Source organism: Hypanus sabinus, chromosome 1 (assembly GCF_030144855.1).
Source record: "Hypanus sabinus isolate sHypSab1 chromosome 1, sHypSab1.hap1, whole genome shotgun sequence".
In the NCBI taxonomy this organism is placed as follows: domain Eukaryota; kingdom Metazoa; phylum Chordata; class Chondrichthyes; order Myliobatiformes; family Dasyatidae; genus Hypanus; species Hypanus sabinus.
This window is the reverse complement of record NC_082706.1, coordinates 24243556-24264014: the sequence shown is the minus strand read 5'-3', so window position 1 is coordinate 24264014 and position 20459 is coordinate 24243556. Positions and strand designations below refer to the sequence as shown.

Sequence of the window (20459 nt, the reverse complement as noted above, 5' to 3'; positions counted from 1 at the left end):
GTTTGACCTCACTATCAGAGATATTCCCTCTGACCTCACTATCAGAGACATTCCCTCTGTTTGACCTCACTTTCAGAGATATTCCCTCTGACCTCACTATCAGAGATATTCCCTCTGTTTGACCTCACTATCAGAGATATTCCCTCTGACCTCACTATCAGAGACATTCCCTCTGTTTGACCTCACTTTCAGAGATATTCCCTCTGACCTCACTATCAGAGACATTCCCTCTGTTTGACCTCACTATCAGAGATATTCCAGCTGTTAGACCTCACTATCAGAGACATTCCCTCTGACCTGACTATCAGAGACATTCCCACTGTTTGACCTGACTATCAGAGATATTCCCTCTGTTTGACCTCACTATCAGAGATATTCCCACTGTTTGACCTCACTATCAGAGATATTCGTACTGTTTGACCTCACTATCAGAGATATTCCCACCATTTGACCTCACTATCAGAGATATTCCCACTGTTTGACGTCACTATCAGAGATATTCCCTCTGTTTGACCTCACTATCAGAGATATTCCCTCCGACCTCACTATCAGAGACATTCCCACTGTTTGACCTCACTTTCAGAGATATTCCCTCTGACCTCACTATCAGAGACATTCCCTCTGTTTGCCCTCACTATCAGAGATATTCCCTCTGACCTCACTATCAGAGACATTCCCTCTGTTTGACCTCACTTTCAGAGATATTCCCTCTGACCTGACTATCAGAGGCATTCCCACTGTTTGACCTCACTGTCAGAGATATTCCCTCTGTTTGACCTCACTGTCAGAGATATTCCTCTGTTTGACATCACTATCAGAGACATTCCCTCTGTTTGACATCACTATCAGAGACATTCCCTCTGTTTGACCTCACTATCAGAGATATTCCAGCTGTTAGACCTCACTGTCAGAGATATTCCCTCTGTTTGACCTCACTGTCAGAGACATTCCCTCTGACCTGACTATCAGAGACATTCCCACTGTTTGACCTCACTGTCAGAGATATTCCCACTGACCTCACTATCAGAGATATTCCTTCTGACTTCACTATCAGAGATATTCCCTCTGTTTGACCTCACTATCAGAGATATTCCTCTGTTTGACCTCACTATCAGAGATATTCCCACTGTTTGACCTCACTATCAGAGATATTCCCTCTGACCTCACTATCAGAGATATTCCCACTGTTTGACCTCACTGATGAGATATTCCCTCTGACCTAACTATCAGAGATATTCCCTCTGTTTGACCTCACTATCAGAGATATTCCCACTGTATGACCTCACTATCAGAGATATTCCCTCTGTTTGACCTCACTATCAGAGTTATTCCCACTGTTGGACCTCACTATCAGAGATATTCCCTCTGACCTCACTATCAGAGATATTCCCACTGTTTGACCTCACTATCAGAGATATTCCCACTGACCTCACTATCAGAGATATTTCCACTCTTTGACCTCACTATCAGAGATATTCTCTCTGTTTGACCTCACTATCAGAGATATTCCTTCTGACTTCACTATCAGAGATATTCCCTCTGTTTGACCTCACTATCAGAAATATTCCTTCTGACTTCACTATCAGAGATATTCCCTCTGTTTGACCTCACTATCAGAGATATTCCTTCTGACTTCACTATCAGAGATATTCCCTCTGTTTGACCTCACTATCAGAGATATTCCTCTGTTTGACCTCACTATCAGAGATATTCCCTCTGACCTCGCTATCAGAGATATTCCCTCTGACCTCACTATCAGAGATATTCCCGCTGTTTGACCTCACTATCAGAGATATTCCCTCTCACCTCACTATCACAGATATTCCCTCTGTTTGACCTCACTACCAGAGATATTCCCACTCTTTGACCTCACTATCAGAGATATTCCCACTGACCTCACTATCAGAGATATTCCTTCTGACTTCACTATCAGAGATATTCCCTCTGACCTCACTATCAGAGATATTCCTCTGTTTGACCTCACTATCAGAGATATTCCCTCTGACCTCGCTATCAGAGATATTCCCTCTGTTTGACCTCACTACCAGAGATATTCCTCTGTTTGACCTCACTATCAGAGATATTCCTTCTGACTTCACTATCAGAGATATTCCTTCTGACTTCACTATCAGAGATATTCCCTCTGACCTCACTATCAGAGATATTCCTCTGTTTGACCTCACTATCAGAGATATTCCCTCTCACCTCACTATCACAGATATTCCCTCTGTTTGACCTCACTACCAGAGATATTCCCACTCTTTGACCTCACTATCAGAGATATTCCCACTGACCTCACTATCAGAGATATTCCTTCTGACTTCACTATCAGAGATATTCCCTCTGACCTCACTATTAGAGATATTCCTCTGTTTGACCTCACTATCAGAGATATTCCCACTGTTTGACCTCACTATCAGTGATATTCCCTCTGACCTCACTATCAGAGATATTCCCGCTGTTTGACCTCACTATCAGAGATATTCCCTGTGACCTCACTATCAGAGATATTCCCTGTGACCTCACTATCAGAGATATTCCCACTGTTTGTCCTCACTATCAGAGATATTCCCACTGTTTGACCTCACTATCAGAGATATTCCCTCTGACCTCACTATCAGAGATATTCCCTCTGTTTGACCTGACTATCAGAGATATTCCCTCTGTTTGACCTCACTATCAGAGATATTCCCACTGTTTGACCTCACTATCAGAGATATTCGTACTGTTTGACCTCACTATCAGAGATATTCCCACTGTTTGACCTCACTATCAGAGATATTCCCACTGTTTGACCTCACTATCAGAGATATTCCCTCTGTTTGACCTCACTATCAGAGATATTCCCTCTGACCTCACTATCAGAGACATTCCCTCTGTTTGACCTCACTTTCAGAGATATTCCCTCTGACCTCACTATCAGAGACATTCCCTCTGTTTGACCTCAATATCAGAGATATTCCCTCTGACCTCACTATCAGAGACATTCCCTCTGTTTGACCTCACTTTCAGAGATATTCCCTCTGACCTCAATATCAGAGACATTCCCTCTGTTTGACCTCACTATCAGAGATATTCCAGCTGTTAGACCTCACTATCAGAGACATTCCCTCTGACCTGACTATCAGAGACATTCCCACTGTTTGACCTGACTATCAGAGATATTCCCTCTGTTTGACCTCACTATCAGAGATATTCCCTCTGTTTGACCTCACTATCAGAGATATTCCCTGTGACCTCACTATCAGAGATATTCCCTGTGAACTCACTATCAGAGATATTCCCTGTGACCTCACTATCAGAGATATTCCCTCTGACCTCACTATCAGAGATATTCCCTCTGACCTCACTATCCGAGATATTCCCTCTGACCTCACTATCCGAGATATTCCCACTGACCTCACTATCCGAGATATTCCCTCTGTTTGACCTGACTATCCGAGATATTCCCTCTGTTTGACCTGACTATCTGAGATATTCCCTCTGTTTGACCTCACTATCAGAGATATTCCCACTGTTTGACCTCACTATCAGAGATATTCCCACTTTTTGACCTCACTATCAGAGATATTCCCTCTGTTTGACCTGACTATCAGAGATATTCCCTCTGTTTGACCTGACTATCAGAGATATTCCCTCTGTTTGACCTCACTATCAGAGATATTCCCACTGTTTGACCTCACTATCAGAGATATTCGTTCTGTTTGACCTCACTATCAGAGATATTCCCACTGTTTGACCTCACTATCAGAGATATTCCCACTGTTTGACCTCACTATCAGAGATATTCCCTCTGTTTGACCTCACTATCAGAGATATTCCCTCTGACCTCACTATCAGAGACATTCCCTCTGTTTGACCTCACTATCAGAGATATTCCCTCTGACCTCACTATCAGAGACATTCCCTCTGTTTGACCTCACTTTCAGAGATATTCCCTCTGACCTCACTATCAGAGACATTCCCTCTGTTTGACCTCACTATCAGAGATATTCCAGCTGTTAGACCTCACTATCAGAGACATTCCCTCTGACCTGACTATCAGAGACATTCCCACTGTTTGACCTGACTATCAGAGATATTACCTCTGTTTGACCTCACTATCAGAGATATTCCCACTGTTTGACCTCACTATCAGAGATATTCCCTCTGTTTGACCTGACTATCAGAGATATTCCCTCTGTTTGACCTCACTATCAGAGATATTCCCACTGTTTGACCTCACTATCAGAGATATTCGTACTGTTTGACCTCACTATCAGAGATATTCCCACCATTTGACCTCACTATCAGAGATATTCCCACTGTTTGACGTCACTATCAGAGATATTCCCTCTGTTTGACCTCACTATCAGAGATATTCCCTCCGACCTCACTATCAGAGACATTCCCACTGTTTGACCTCACTTTCAGAGATATTCCCTCTGACCTCACTATCAGAGACATTCCCTCTGTTTGCCCTCACTATCAGAGATATTCCCTCTGACCTCACTATCAGAGACATTCCCTCTGTTTGACCTCACTTTCAGAGATATTCCCTCTGACCTGACTATCAGAGGCATTCCCACTGTTTGACCTCACTGTCAGAGATATTCCCTCTGTTTGACCTCACTGTCAGAGATATTCCTCTGTTTGACATCACTATCAGAGACATTCCCTCTGTTTGACATCACTATCAGAGACATTCCCTCTGTTTGACCTCACTATCAGAGATATTCCAGCTGTTAGACCTCACTGTCAGAGATATTCCCTCTGTTTGACCTCACTGTCAGAGACATTCCCTCTGACCTGACTATCAGAGACATTCCCACTGTTTGACCTCACTGTCAGAGATATTCCCACTGACCTCACTATCAGAGATATTCCTTCTGACTTCACTATCAGAGATATTCCCTCTGTTTGACCTCACTATCAGAGATATTCCTCTGTTTGACCTCACTATCAGAGATATTCCCTCTGACCTCACTATTAGAGACATTCCCGCTGTTTGACCTCACTATCAGAGATATTCCCTCTGACCTCACTATCAGAGATATTCCCTCTGACCTCACTGTCAGAGATATTCCCTCTGACCTCACTGTCAGAGATATTCCCGCTGTTTGACCTCACTATCAGAGATATTCCCTCTGACCTCACTATCAGAGATATTCCCTCTGACCTCACTATCAGAGATATTCCCTCTGTTTGACCTCAATATCAGAGATATTCCCTCTGTTTGACCTCACTATCAGAGATATTTCCACTGTTTGACCTCACTATCAGAGACATTCCCACTCTTTGACCTCACTATCAGAGATATTCCCTCTGACCTCACTATCAGAGATTTTCCCACTGTTTGACCTCACTATCAGAGATATTCCCAGTGTTTGACCTCACTATCAGATATTCCCTTTGTTTGACCTCACTATCAGAGATATTCCCACTGTTTGACCTCACTATCAGAAATATTCCCTCTGACCTCACTATCAGAGATATTCCCACTGTTTGACCTCACTGATGAGATATTCCCTCTGACCTCACTATCAGAGATATTCCCTCTGTTTGACCTCACTATCAGAGTTATTCCCACTGTTGGACCTCACTATCAGAGATATTCCCTCTGACCTCACTATCAGAGATATTCCCACTGTTTGACCTCACTATCAGAGATATTCCCACTGACCTCACTATCAGAGACATTCCCTCTGTTTGACCTCACTATCAGAGATATTCCAGCTGTTAGACCTCACTGTCAGAGATATTCCCTCTGTTTGACCTCACTGTCAGAGACATTCCCTCTGACCTGACTATCAGAGACATTCCCACTGTTTGACCTCACTGTCAGAGATATTCCCACTGACCTCACTATCAGAGATATTCCTTCTGACTTCACTATCAGAGATATTCCCTCTGTTTGACCTCACTATCAGAGATATTCCTCTGTTTGACCTCACTATCAGAGATATTCCCTCTGACCTCACTATTAGAGACATTCCCGCTGTTTGACCTCACTATCAGAGATATTCCCTCTGACCTCACTATCAGAGATATTCCCTCTGACCTCACTGTCAGAGATATTCCCTCTGACCTCACTGTCAGAGATATTCCCGCTGTTTGACCTCACTATCAGAGATATTCCCTCTGACCTCACTATCAGAGATATTCCCTCTGACCTCACTATCAGAGATATTCCCTCTGTTTGACCTCAATATCAGAGATATTCCCTCTGTTTGACCTCACTATCAGAGATATTTCCACTGTTTGACCTCACTATCAGAGACATTCCCACTCTTTGACCTCACTATCAGAGATATTCCCTCTGACCTCACTATCAGAGATTTTCCCACTGTTTGACCTCACTATCAGAGATATTCCCAGTGTTTGACCTCACTATCAGATATTCCCTTTGTTTGACCTCACTATCAGAGATATTCCCACTGTTTGACCTCACTATCAGAAATATTCCCTCTGACCTCACTATCAGAGATATTCCCACTGTTTGACCTCACTGATGAGATATTCCCTCTGACCTCACTATCAGAGATATTCCCTCTGTTTGACCTCACTATCAGAGATATTCCCACTGTATGACCTCACTATCAGAGATATTCCCTCTGTTTGACCTCACTATCAGAGTTATTCCCACTGTTGGACCTCACTATCAGAGATATTCCCTCTGACCTCACTATCAGAGATATTCCCACTGTTTGACCTCACTATCAGAGATATTCCCACTGACCTCACTATCAGAGATATTTCCACTGTTTGACCTCACTATCAGAGATATTCTCTCTGTTTGACCTCGCTATCAGAGATATTCCTTCTGACTTCACTATCAGAGATATTCCCTCTGTTTGACCTCACTATCAGAGATATTCCTCTGTTTGACCTCACTATCAGAGATATTCCTTCTGACTTCACTATCAGAGATATTCCCTCTGTTTGACCTCACTATCAGAGATATTCCTTCTGACTTCACTATCAGAGATATTCCCTCTGTTTGACCTCACTATCAGAGATATTCCTCTGTTTGACCTCACTATCAGAGATATTCCCTCTGACCTCGCTATCAGAGATATTCCCTCTGACCTCGCTATCAGAGATATTCCCGCTGTTTGACCTCACTATCAGAGATATTCCCTCTCACCTCACTATCAGAGATATTCCCTCTGTTTGACCTCACTATCAGAGATATTCCCACTGTTTGACCTCACTATCAGTGATATTCCCTCTGACCTCACTATCAGAGATATTCCCGCTGTTTGACCTCACTGTCAGAGATATTCCCTGTGACCTCACTATCAGAGATATTCCCTGTGACCTCACTATCAGAGATATTCCCACTGTTTGACCTCACTATCAGAGATATTCCCTCTGAACTCACTATCAGAGATATTCCCTCTGACCTCACTATCTGAGATATTCCCTCTGACCTCACTATCAGAGATATTCCCTCTGTTTGACCTGACTATCAGAGATATTCCCTCTGTTTGACCTGACTATCAGAGATATTCCCTCTGTTTGACCTCACTATCAGAGATATTCCCACTGTTTGACCTCACTATCAGAGATATTCGTACTGTTTGACCTCACTATCAGAGATATTCCCACTGACCTCACTATCAGAGATATTCCTTCTGACTTCACTATCAGAGATATTCCTGCTGTTTGACCTCACTATCAGAGATATTCCCTCTGACCTCACTATCAGAGATATTCCCTCTGACCTCACTATCAGAGATATTCCTCTGTTTGACCTCACTATCAGAGATATTCCCACTGTTTGACCTCACTATCAGTGATATTCCCTCTGACCTCACTATCAGAGATATTCCCGCTGTTTGACCTCACTGTCAGAGATATTCCCTGTGACCTCACTATCAGAGATATTCCCTGTGACCTCACTATCAGAGATATTCCCACTGTTTGACCTCACTATCAGAGATATTCCCTCTGAACTCACTATCAGAGATATTCCCTCTGACCTCACTATCTGAGATATTCCCTCTGACCTCACTATCAGAGATATTCCCTCTGTTTGACCTGACTATCAGAGATATTCCCTCTGTTTGACCTGACTATCAGAGATATTCCCTCTGTTTGACCTCACTATCAGAGATATTCCCACTGTTTGACCTCACTATCAGAGATATTCGTACTGTTTGACCTCACTATCAGAGATATTCCCACTGTTTGACGTCACTATCAGAGATATTCCCTCTGTTTGACCTCACTATCAGAGATATTCCCTCTGACCTCACTATCAGAGACATTCCCTCTGTTTGACCTCACTTTCAGAGATATTCCCTCTGACCTCACTATCAGAGACATTCCCTCTGTTTGACCTCACTATCAGAGATATTCCCTCTGACCTCACTATCAGAGACATTCCCTCTGTTTGACCTCACTTTCAGAGATATTCCCTCTGACCTCACTATCAGAGACATTCCCTCTGTTTGACCTCACTATCAGAGATATTCCAGCTGTTAGACCTCACTATCAGAGACATTCCCTCTGACCTGACTATCAGAGACATTCCCACTGTTTGACCTGACTATCAGAGATATTCCCTCTGTTTGACCTCACTATCAGAGGTATTCCCACTGTTTGACCTCACTATCAGAGATATTCCCTCTGTTTGACCTGACTATCAGAGATATTCCCTCTGTTTGACCTCACTATCAGAGATATTCCCAGTTTTTGACCTCACTATCAGAGATATTCGTACTGTTTGACCTCACTATTAGAGATATTCCCACTGTTTGACCTCACTATCAGAGATATTCCCACTGTTTGACGTCACTATCAGAGATATTCCCTCTGTTTGACCTCACTATCAGAGATATTCCCTCCGACCTCACTATCAGAGACATTCCCTCTGTTTGACCTCACTTTCAGAGATATTCCCTCTGACCTCACTATCAGAGACATTCCCTCTGTTTGACCTCACTATCAGAGATATTCCCTCTGACCTCACTATCAGAGACATTCCCTCTGTTTGACCTCACTTTCAGAGATATTCCCTCTGACCTCACTATCAGAGACATTCCCTCTGTTTGACCTCACTATCAGAGATATTCCAGCTGTTAGACCTCACTATCAGAGATATTCCCTCTGACCTGACTATCAGAGGCATTCCCACTGTTTGACCTCACTGTCAGAGATATTCCCTCTGTTTGACCTCACTGTCAGAGATATTCCTCTGTTTGACATCACTATCAGAGATATTCCCTCTGTTTGACCTCACTATCAGAGACATTCCCTCTGTTTGACCTCACTATCAGAGATATTCCAGCTGTTAGACCTCACTGTCAGAGATATTCCCTCTGTTTGACCTCACTATCAGAGACATTCCCTCTGACCTGACTATCAGAGACATTCCCACTGTTTGACCTCACTGTCAGAGATATTCCCTCTGTTTGACCTCAGTATCAGAGATATTCCCACTGTTTGACCTCACTATCAGAGATATTCCCTCTGTTTGACCTCACTATCAGAGATATTCCCACTGTTTGACCTCACTATCAGAGATATTCCCTCTGACCTCACTATCAGAGATATTCCCTCTGACCTCACTATCAGAGATATTCCCTCTGTTTGACCTCACTATCAGAGATATTCTCTCTGTTTGACCTCACTATCAGAGATATTCCCTCTGACCTCACTATCAGAGATATTCCCTCTGACCTCACTATCAGAGATATTCCCTCTGTTCTACCTCACTATCAGAGATATCCCCTCTGATCTCACTATCAGAGATATTCTCTCTGTTTGACCTCACTATTAGAGATATCCCCTCTCACCTCACTATCAGTGAAATTCCCTCTGTTTCACCTCACTATCAGTGATATTCCCGCTGTTTGACCTCACTATCAGAGATATTCCCGCTGTTTGACCTCACTATCAGAGATATTCCCACTGTTTGACCTTACTATCAGAGATATTCCTCTGTTTGACCTCACTATCAGAGATATTCCCACTGTTTGACCTCACTATCAGAGATATTCCCACTGTTTGACCTTACCATCTCTGGTAAGATGGCTGTGTGCTTTGATACAGGGTCAACCAGAGATGCTGGTGTTTTTTGTAAGTGAATGTTTTACGAATGCAAGTCCCTGATGGACGTTAAGAACTTGAAATACTGCAGGTCTACTCCATCAGCGAATTGCTTGTTAGTGGGGAAACTGACAGAGCTGGACTTGCTGCGGACTGTGATGCAGCCTGCGACAGAGAGGCTTCAGTGCATGAAGCAGTCGAAGGGGACTGATCCACTTTGTCACTTTCCTTGCGATCGCAGAACTCTGTTGGACGATAGCGATGTGGAATACTGCAAGTGCAATCCATTGGTCTGTTGGCGAATGGTTGGGTGTGGATGGCAAGGGAGCTGGATAACCTCAGTCATAGTGAGAACTGGGTCTCAAGCTGCAATGTCATGTGTTTGCAGCCACCGAGGGAGAGGTGTCGGTGTCAGGTGCTCTACCGGACAGCCAGAGGTGGAGTGGCATGTCCATGGTAGAGTGGGAGCTGCCCCAGTGCTTGCTCAGCAGAAGGGAAAGTGAATTGTGTTTGACTGCAGACTGCTGCACCATTCATGGATTCAGGGACTTGGACTATTTTTTTTGTGTGACTGTATTTTACTGCTGTCTTATACATTATGTCCCTTGTGCCTTGTATGACTGTTGGTATCTTGTTTTGTACCCTGGCCCCAGAGTAACGTTGTTTCATTTGACTGTATTCATGGGCATTCCTATCTGGTAGAATTACAATTAATCTTGAACCTTCTCCACTTCTCAAAACTAACTGTTTTTCCTCTTTCTCAATCCTGAAGAAGGGTCTCTGTTCTAAAGCATTAACTGGTTCTTTTTCTACAGATGTTGCCTGACCTGTTGAGTGTTCCCAGCATTTTCTGTTTTAACTTCAGATTTCCAGCATCTGCATTTGTTTTTCTGTTTTTCGATCACTGAACAGACTGCCTGGACATTACCGCATTACATTGTTGTAGGCAAAGTGGCTGCCTTGTTTCCCATACTACAACACTGACCATAAGACATAGGGGCAGAATCAGGCTATTCATTCCATTGAGTATGCGCTGCATTTCCATCATGGCTGATTTATTTGACCTCACAACCTCAGTCTCCTGACTTCTCCATGTAACCTTCGATGCCCTTACTTATCAAAAGCTATCAACTTCTGCTTTAAACAATGACGGCCTCCACAGCTGCCTGTGGCAATGAATTCCACAGATTCACCACTCTCTGGCTAAAGAAATTCCTCCTTATCTCTGTTCTAAAGGGACTTCCTTGTACTTTGAGGATATTCCCTCTGTCCTAGACTCCCCAACTACTGGAAACATCCTCTCAATGTCCACTCTATCTCAGCCTTTCAATGAAGCCCTCCCCTCATTCTTCGAAACTCCAGCAAACTCCAGCAGGTCCAGAGCCATTAAACATTCCCCGTACGTTAACCCATTCATTCCCAGGATCATTCTCGAGAACCTCCTCTGGACCTTCTCCTATGCCAGCACACCTCTGAGATCAATAAAGTATCTGTCTAGTTCTATATCTATCTATCTATCTATCTTTTCTTAGATAACCTGTTCACAACTAACCACACTTCAGTTCAAAATGCTTTGGGACATTCTGATAGGAATGAAAATATGATCAATGCACATAAATGCAACTCTCCTTTCAACATCCAATGGCAATCTAAACAATTCCTGGAAAGAGTAATTTGGTCAAAGTACCTTATGAGCACAAGAGGAACTGTTCTACAGTGGGGCTTCCATTGACTCCTGGCTGGTGACCATTCAGTATGGTCGCTGGTACCTGATGAGTTCAAGTCAATGATGGAACTTAAACAGCATCGCTGGTTCGCAAAGCCAGAAATCACGGAGATGAATTATGTTTCTTCTGAAGGAAAATACGAAGTTTCAAATTTATTCAAAACACAATTAAACAACAACTCAGCAAAGGGCTGGTTAATACCTGCCTGTTCCCTGCTGGGTATGTCCTCCTCCTCTGCAGGTTACAACTCATACTGTCCTTTCATTGGAGACACAAGAGTCTGCAGATACTGGAAACTGAAACAACATACAGGAAGCTGGAGGAACTCAGCGGGTCAGGCAGCATCTGTGGAGGGAAATGGACAGTTGGCATTTTGGGCTGAGACACTTTATAATCTATTGTCTTTTTTTTGTTATGTTCTCACCCTGTAACTGCTTCCATTCACTTACTATCCTGATATTTTTGTTTACCACTATCCTCCTGCTTGCCCCGGTTTTACCCCATCAGACACATCCCCCTACGCCCAAGCTCCCTGCAGCTAAAAATCTTCTTTTGTCTGGGTGATTCTGACCAAGGGTTTTTGACCTGAAATATCAGCTGTGTTTCTCTTCCCACAGAGGTGACCTGACCTGGGGTGTATTTCCTGCATTTTCTGTGTTTTTTCTCTGTCTTTGCCAATAGAAATCTTCTCAGATTTCCACCATGCTCTGGTTCCAACAGGTCACCACATTTAATGTCAACGCTAACCTGAGGGTCCCTGGCTTCCCTAAAAGGATCATTGATGTCTTCCCACCTGTGGACCCGGGAGATCATCCGTTAGGCAACCTGGACGCTGTGTATTATTCCTACACCCACCGGGCCATCTTCTTCCTCAAGGGCATTTACTTCTGGAGGGTGATAAACAGGCGCGACCGGCTGACCAACCCCAGCCTGCCCTACAACGGCCTCTGGCCCAAGCGCAAGGTCAGTGAGCAGTGGCTGGATATCTGCAACGTGCACACGTCTACCCTGACATGAAGCCGGAGACCCACTCCGCCAGGACAGTGTTGGAGAAGGATGGTGCAAAGAGACACAGAGGGAATGATGAACTGTAATTCTTACATTTCCACTCTTGAAAAACGGCACCAGGAGGACACCTCCCTAAGCTCTTTGTACTTTTGAACTTCATGGAGTGAAGGGAACATTCTGCTGCACTGAACTTCCAAGGCTTTGGTCTGAAGTCTGTTATTCTTGGAGATGCCTTTAGTAGAATATTACAACAAAATTCATATATAATTTTTGAGTTTCTCGCAATTGAATGACTCTTACTACCCTACTAATGTCCCAATTGTAACTTGAGTTTGCACAGTGCTGGAATTCACTGACTCTTCCTTGCTATGAGTTAGAAGGGCCATTTTATTGTACTAGTAGGCAGGCTACCTTGCTGGAATCCTTGTGACCCTCACACATCGTCATATACTCTTCTTCTACGTGTAGGGCTCTCAGTACCAGTAGCTGTGGTATTAACTGTTCAGGCTAACAAAATGGCTTCTCTCTATTGTTATAATGAAATGGCTTCTCTGTAATGTTATTTCATGCTGTAATGGGTTTCTGTGTCTGGAATGTTTGGGTTATGACTGCGGATAAGGGGGGTGAACTAACCAATGGAGAATGGTTATGCTATCTTGTATGTGTGAGCTGACCGGGAGTTCGCGGTCTTTATTGGGAGGTGGGCGAGGAGGACGGATGTGTGAGGAACGGACAGCGGTTCCAGGGCAGCGGATACTGGACGTCGGCGGTTCGGACGGTGGCCGAAGACTCGGACGGTCGTTGTGGATGGAACCGGAGGTGTGAGCGTATTAAAATATCATGTGCACAAACTGATAAGCTTACTGATTTGGCGCCTTTAGGTTATCTGCTTCTACTAACCCATCACTAAGAAATAACTATAAAGTTGCAATTATTTACTCGCCTTTAGTGTGTTGTCTGATATTTGTGTTGCAAGCGTGTACTGGGGGGGGGGGCATTCCACCGTATTTACACCGAAGTATCGCACTATTGGCGGGGCGACGGCTGTTCACCCTAGGCGAACGGGGGTAAGTTGGTGGCACAGATGCTACATATGTATTAGTAAAACTATTACAGTTTTGTGTAGCTCAACACATCTTACAAACCTAGTGGGATGCATTTTGCTCAGTAACAGAAGATCATGCTCTAGGATTGTCAAATCAGCTTCCTGTTGATTGCAATTTCCTGGTAAACATTTACACTTATCAGATCTGTTGTGTATTGCGGGTTTCTCTGCACTGGTCTCCTGGTCTCACTCGCATTTATTCATTCACACCCAAAACGTTCAGTAAAACACAACTCCTTGTTGTGGCAACCACTTTCCAAATTAAGCTGCAAATGAGGATTGAGAACAGAGAATAATGTGACTCCCGGTAGCAATGTTGATGGCATACTATCCCAAGGTTGCAGCTTGCTTGAAGAGACAGTATGCATTCAGAAAAGTACAGTCAAGGTCAAACTATTATCAAAGTACATATATGCCACCACATACAGTACAACCCTGAGGTCCATTTTCTTGCGGGCATTCACAGTAAATACAAAGAAACACAACAGAAGGCCCCACACAACAAGGCAGACAAACGACCAATATACAAGAGACAACAATACAAAAAGGAAACAAAAACAAACAAAATAATAATATTAAGGCAGCAATAAATACCGAGAACCTGAGACGAAGAAAGTGAGCCCATTGGTTGGGAAAGTGCTACCTTACATCCGAGACTCACACTAACTCCATGCTGGTTTGAAAAAGAAACTAAAGTGCTCGTGATTCCTTCTTAATCGTAGAACTTTCAACCCATGATGGCTGTTTGTATTGTGACATTGTGTTGTTTTGTTACAGTTGTGCACAGAATGCATTGAAGAAAGACAACACACAATATGTTGGGGGGGGGGGGTTGCTCAGCAGGTCAGGCAGCGTCTATGGAGGGAAATGATGTTACAGGTCAAGACCCTTCATCTGGACTGAGAGAAGGAGGGGTGGTAGTGAAGGGGACAGGGAGGAGTGGAGCGATAGCTGGCAAGGTGAGAAGGGGTGATAGATGGAGGAGGGACGAGTGGGAATCAGGACAGGGGCTAGGAGGAAACGGGCGGATAGATTCAGGTGTGAAGGGGCAAAAAGCAGTGGAGGAGGGGACAGTGGGAATCACGACGGGTTGGGAGGTGATAGGTGGAGACGGCAAGGGGGAGAAGATGATGGAAAATGACAGGAAAAGAAGGCAGGGCATGGAATCAAATTATGAAGATGGGGCGGTCTGATAGAAACAATGGGGAAGCACGTCTGGTGGAAGGTGTGAGTGATGGGCTGATGGAATGGAACAAAACTGAACAATGGGCTGCTGGGGTGGGAGTCAGAGATACCGGATAAGATAAGGACAGAGAGAAGAGAGTCAGAGCGGGTGCCGTTTACCTAAACTTGTAGAATTCAATGTTTGAACTGGTACAAATCTCCAGTTTAGACAGGTGGTTACGTATAATCTCACTTTATACATCATGAATAACGTACAGTGTCTGGGTAAGTGAGTCTGTTTGACTTTTACTGTCCAGAACAACATAGCCCAGAGGGACAGTTTCAGCAGGAAATTACTGGGATTGAGGGAGTTTGGATAGTGGGGAGATGCGAAAATCTAGGATTGTTCTAGCTGAAGCAGAAAATGATAAGGAAAAATTTATGGAAATTCTCTAAGTAGGAAGGGCTTCTGTGGGAACAGTGAAGGAAATGTGTTGTAACAAGAGGGTCTGTAATCAGAGGGCAGTGACGTTCAATTTCTTTTCTGCTCCCCCTTGAGCGAGGCTGCATTAACCCACTGTGTGGGGCACGTCCTCTCTGCGTGTGTTAGATCTGTTGCTTCTGACTGGTCCCCCTCACCCCCCCGCCAACTGGTAAAGGGGGAAGAGCGTTTATACACTTGGTCCAACGGAATTCAGAACATCAGCATTAAAATTCCTCCTCACCTTTCCTGTTTGAAACAGAGCAATCTCAGTTTCTCTCATCTGGTTCCCAAACAGAAAATAAAGCATCCCACGGGGCGAGAGCTGAAATCTGAGCAGGCTGCTTTGAAGCTCTTCCAGCTCATACTCTCGGTACCCGACCACGGTCAGAAGAGTGCGACTGTTGATGTTTTTTGTACATTTTGTACTCTTGCTGCGTCAAGACAACAGGTTTCCCCAGCCTGCTGACGCCTGCTAATTTTAAATGCCCCATTAGCACAATCTGCATCTTGCCGCGTGTTTGAGACTGCTGCATTTTTGCTAGAACAGCACGCTGGGTGGCGATGTGTTCAGCGGGGTCGTACACTTAAGGATTGATCGAATCAATGAGTTATTCTTTTAACCTCCCTCTTTGACAATTTGGGGGGGCCCTCTTTGCTTTGGGTGGGGGGGTAAAATGATTTTGTTCTCCGTCAGTGTTAGCAACTAACTGCTTCCTTGATTTTGACTTGGTGTTTACAAGAGTCACGTGGATAGGAAACACTTATTGGGGGGAATACAGGCCAGATGGGGCTAGCCCAGGAAGACACTTCAGTTGGCGTAGATGAGTTGGGTCTGTGATGCACAACACTGCAAGAAACGTGCCTCAGCTAAACTCCTTACAAAGACCTAAGAAGGTCACTTCCTTGTCACCTGAATATAGAACAGTACAGCACAGTTCCGACTATTCAGCCCACAATGCTATGACAACCTACTCCAAGATCAATTTAACCCCCCCTTACGTAGTCCTCCATTTTTCTATCATCATTGCCTGGCTAACTTCCTTAATGTATCCAGCTCTACCTCTACCCCCCCCAGTGTGTTCCACAAACTTATCACAGTCTCTGTAAAGAACTTACCTCTAACATCCCCCCTACTCTTTCCTCCAATCACCATAAAATTATGCCCCCTTGTATTAACCATTTCTACCCTGGGTTAAAGATGCTGATCGTCCATTCAATTTGTGCCTCTTATCATCTTGCACACCTTTGTCAAGTCACTACTCGTCCTCCTTCGTTCTAAAGAGAAAAGCCCTATCTTGCTCAATTTCTCCAGATAAGATGTGCTTTCTAATCCAGGCCTCATCCTGGTAAACATTCTCTGCACCCTCTCTAAAGTTTCCACATCCCTCCTATTGAGGCAACACAATACTCCAGATTCCACACAAGATGCAGGTTGAACGCTCGAGACACAAGAGGTTCTGCAGATGCTGGATGTGTAGAGGAACAGGCACAAAACGCTGGAGGAACTCAGCAGGTCAGAAACATGGAACCATAGAACACTACAGCACAGTACAGGCCCTTCAGCCCTCCATATTGTGCTGACCCATATAATCCTTAAAAAATGTACTAAACCCACACTACCCCATAACCCTCCATTTTTCTTTCATCCACGTGCCTGTCCAAGAGGCTCTTAAATACCCCTAACGTTTTAGCCTCCACCACCATCCCTGGCAAGTCATTCCAGGGACTCACAACCCTCTGTGTAAAAAACTTACCCCTGATGTCTCCCCTAAACTTCCCTCCCTTAATTTTGTACATATGCCCTCTGGAGTTTGCTGTTGGTGCCCTGGGAAACAGGGTACTGACTGTCCACCCTATCTATGCCTCTCATAATCTTGTAGACCTCTATCAAGTCCCCTCTCATTCTTCTACGCTCCAAAGAGAAAAGTCCCAGCTCTGCTAACCTTGCTTCATATGACTTGTTCTCCAAACCAGACAACATCCTGGTAAATCTCCTCTGCACCGTCTCCATAGCTTCCACATCTTCCTACAAAGTATAATGAGGTGTCCAGAATTGAACACAATACTCTAAGTGCAGTCTCACCAGAGATTTGTAGAGTTGCAATATGACCTCTCTACTCTTGAACTCAATCCCCCTGTTAATGAAGCCTAGCATCCCATAGGCCTTCTTAACTACCCTATCAACCTGTGCAGTGATCTTGAGGGATGTATGGATTTGAACCCCAAGGCCCCTTTGTTCATCCACACTCTTAAGTTACTGACCATTAATCCTGTACTCAGTCTTCTGGTTTGTCCTTCCAAAATGCACCACCTCACCCTTGTCCGGATTGAACTCCATAATTTCAGGCAGCATCTATGGTGAAGGATAAACAGTCAACATTTCGGGCTGAGACTGTTGTCAGGTCCTGACTGAATTCCAGAGGTCTAGGCTGCCCTGTTGGTGCTGCTGTATTTTGGATGAGATATTTGCTGAGAGAATGGATTGAAAATGTGTTTTAGGCACCAATTGCTTCACCCAGTGAACAGTTCCGAGTGGTATGGTACACACTGGGAAATTGGATCAGGAGACCTAAGTGTGGCTCTCTGGAGTGTATCAGACCTCTACTGGGTTCTACTGTTTACTCAGCCTCCAATTCTTCCCCTCATGGCTCAAAACTGCAACCTACAGCATTGTGGTGTGGTCTCAATGGTCTGGGCTTTCTCACTAGCTGGAGGTACTCTGGTCTGATGATGAGAGACCCGACTGGAAGCTGCGGAAGAGATGAAGGCTGCTTCAGTCTTTCTCACCCAGTTCCTCAACGCCATCAGTTGCCTGATCTTTAACCGTTTATCTCCTTGGTCAGAATCCTCTCTCCCTAACAGCATTCTGGATGTGCCCGCACTTAAAGGACTGCAGTGGTTCAGGAAGGCAGCAGTTCACCACCACCTTCTCAAGGGAAATCGGGGCTGTCATTTAAACGTTGGCCCAGTCTGTGAAGCCCACATCAACTTGAATGAGTTTCTAAACATACTTCTTGGTTCAATGTCCCCGTCCCCCCCATGCACCAGACTCAATAACTCAGCAGAGGAGGGGATCCCAGTGATTCTTCACCCTCGACAGGAAGGCATGTCACTGAGTTACTCTGAACGTTCAACATCGAACTGATTCCATTTTCAAGGGCTCCACGGCTCATGTTCTCGGTGTTATTGGATAGTTTGCTTGTTTTTGTTCTCGGACAGTTGACCTTCTTCTGCAATTTGGTCGCCAGTCTTTGTGTGTAGTTTTTCATTGGTTCTATCCTATTTCTTTGTTCTGCTGTGAACACCTGCAAGAAAGATGAATCTCAAGCTAGTGTATGGTGACGTATGTGTACTCTGACAATAAACTTACTTTGAACTTTGGACGCGACAATCACTTTCCATCTTTCCCCGCGTCTACTGTGAGCAGGTCACATTTATTTATGCTGAGAGGAAGTGGATGAGGAAACCTCACACGTGGAGGAGGGAAGAGAGGAGGGAAGAACAGCAACACTACCAGTGGAGCCACTGCCTCACGGATCCAGGATCGGTCCTGACCTCGGGACTGACTGTGTGGAGTTTGCACATTCTCCCTTGAACACTTGGGCTCCCGATGACGGATCCAGTTTCCTTCGAAAACCCTAAGGATGTGCCGGTCGGTAGGGTAACGGGCTGTGGTAAAAACGCAGCGTGTGTGCAGGTGAGTGGTGGAATCCATGGGAGCTGATGGGGACGTGAGTGGCATGAACGCATAGTGAGTGCATGGCTTGGTAAGGAAGTGGTTAGCGTATTGCCACTGCGGTGACAGTGAGTCTGGTTCTGTATCACCACTGCCTCTCCCTGTGACTAGACCGTTTCCTCAGATAATCAAGATGTTTCCGTTGCTAGGTTAATTGGCCACATGGGTGTAACTGGATACTGCAGGTTCACTGGGCCAAAGGGCTTGCTACCATGCTCTACCCTTAAATAGAAATAGATAAAACGGGCTTGGTTTAAGTTGTCGGCATGGGGCTAATGGGCTGAATAGCCTCCTTCCATGATAGTTTTCTCTATAACTCTCTGACTCAAACAACTACTAATAGTGGGTGGCCCTTCTGAATTTCACACCTCTTGTCCCAATCAGACCTGCACTCTTTCCCCAGTTAATACAACCGCCACCCCATTCAGCATTTACTTCACTGATGAGGATGCCAGCTCTCTACCCCTCTCTCTCTCCCCCTCCCTCTCTCTGTCTCTCCCTCTCTCTCTCATTCTCTCCTCCCCGCATCGTTCCTTTCCCATGGTTGCCACGCCAGTTTGCCCAGTTGCTGTAGGAGGGACTCACTTTCCCTTTTCCCTTCAGCAAAGCATCATAGACTGATGGAAGGAGTGTGGTTCCGCTGGGTTCTGGATCAGTGTGGGATTAGCAAGAGAGGATGCAGTGGTTGGCATGGACTGAGTGGCCTGTTTTGGTGTTGTATAGACAATAGACAATAGGTGCAGAAGTAGACCATTCGGCCCTTCGAGCCTGCACCGCCATTTTGAGATCATGGCTGATCAACTACTATCAATACCTGGTTCCTGCCTTGCCTCCATATCCCTTGATTCCCCTATCCATAAGATACCAATCTAGCTCCTTCTTGAAAGCATCCAGAGAATTTGCCTCCACTGCCTCCCGAGGCAGTTCATTCCAGACCCCCACAATTCTCTGGGAGAAGAAGTTTTTCCTTAACTCTGTCCTAAATGAGCTACCCCTTATTCTCAAACCATGCCCTCTGGTACTGGACTCTTCCAGCATCTGGAACATATTTCCTGCCTCTATCTTGTCCAATCCTTTAATAATCTTATATGTTTCAATCAGATCCCCTCTCAATCTCCTTAATTCCAGCATGTACAAGCCCAGTCCCTCTAACCTCTCTGCGTAAGACAGTCCAGACATCCCAGGAATTAACCTCGTGAA

General features: G+C 44.7%; 1 protein-coding gene across 1 annotated transcript in view; it reads left to right on the top strand.

Moving 5' to 3' along the window:
- Positions 1-12779, top strand: part of LOC132377429 (matrix metalloproteinase-21-like) — a 142690-nt gene extending 129911 nt beyond the window's left edge. Inside the window, exon 7 of the mRNA XM_059943953.1 lies at positions 12483-12779. Within this exon, the coding sequence (XP_059799936.1) occupies positions 12483-12779 (297 nt within the window). The remainder of the gene's footprint in view (positions 1-12482) is intronic.
- Positions 12780-20459: the final 7680 nt, after the last annotated feature.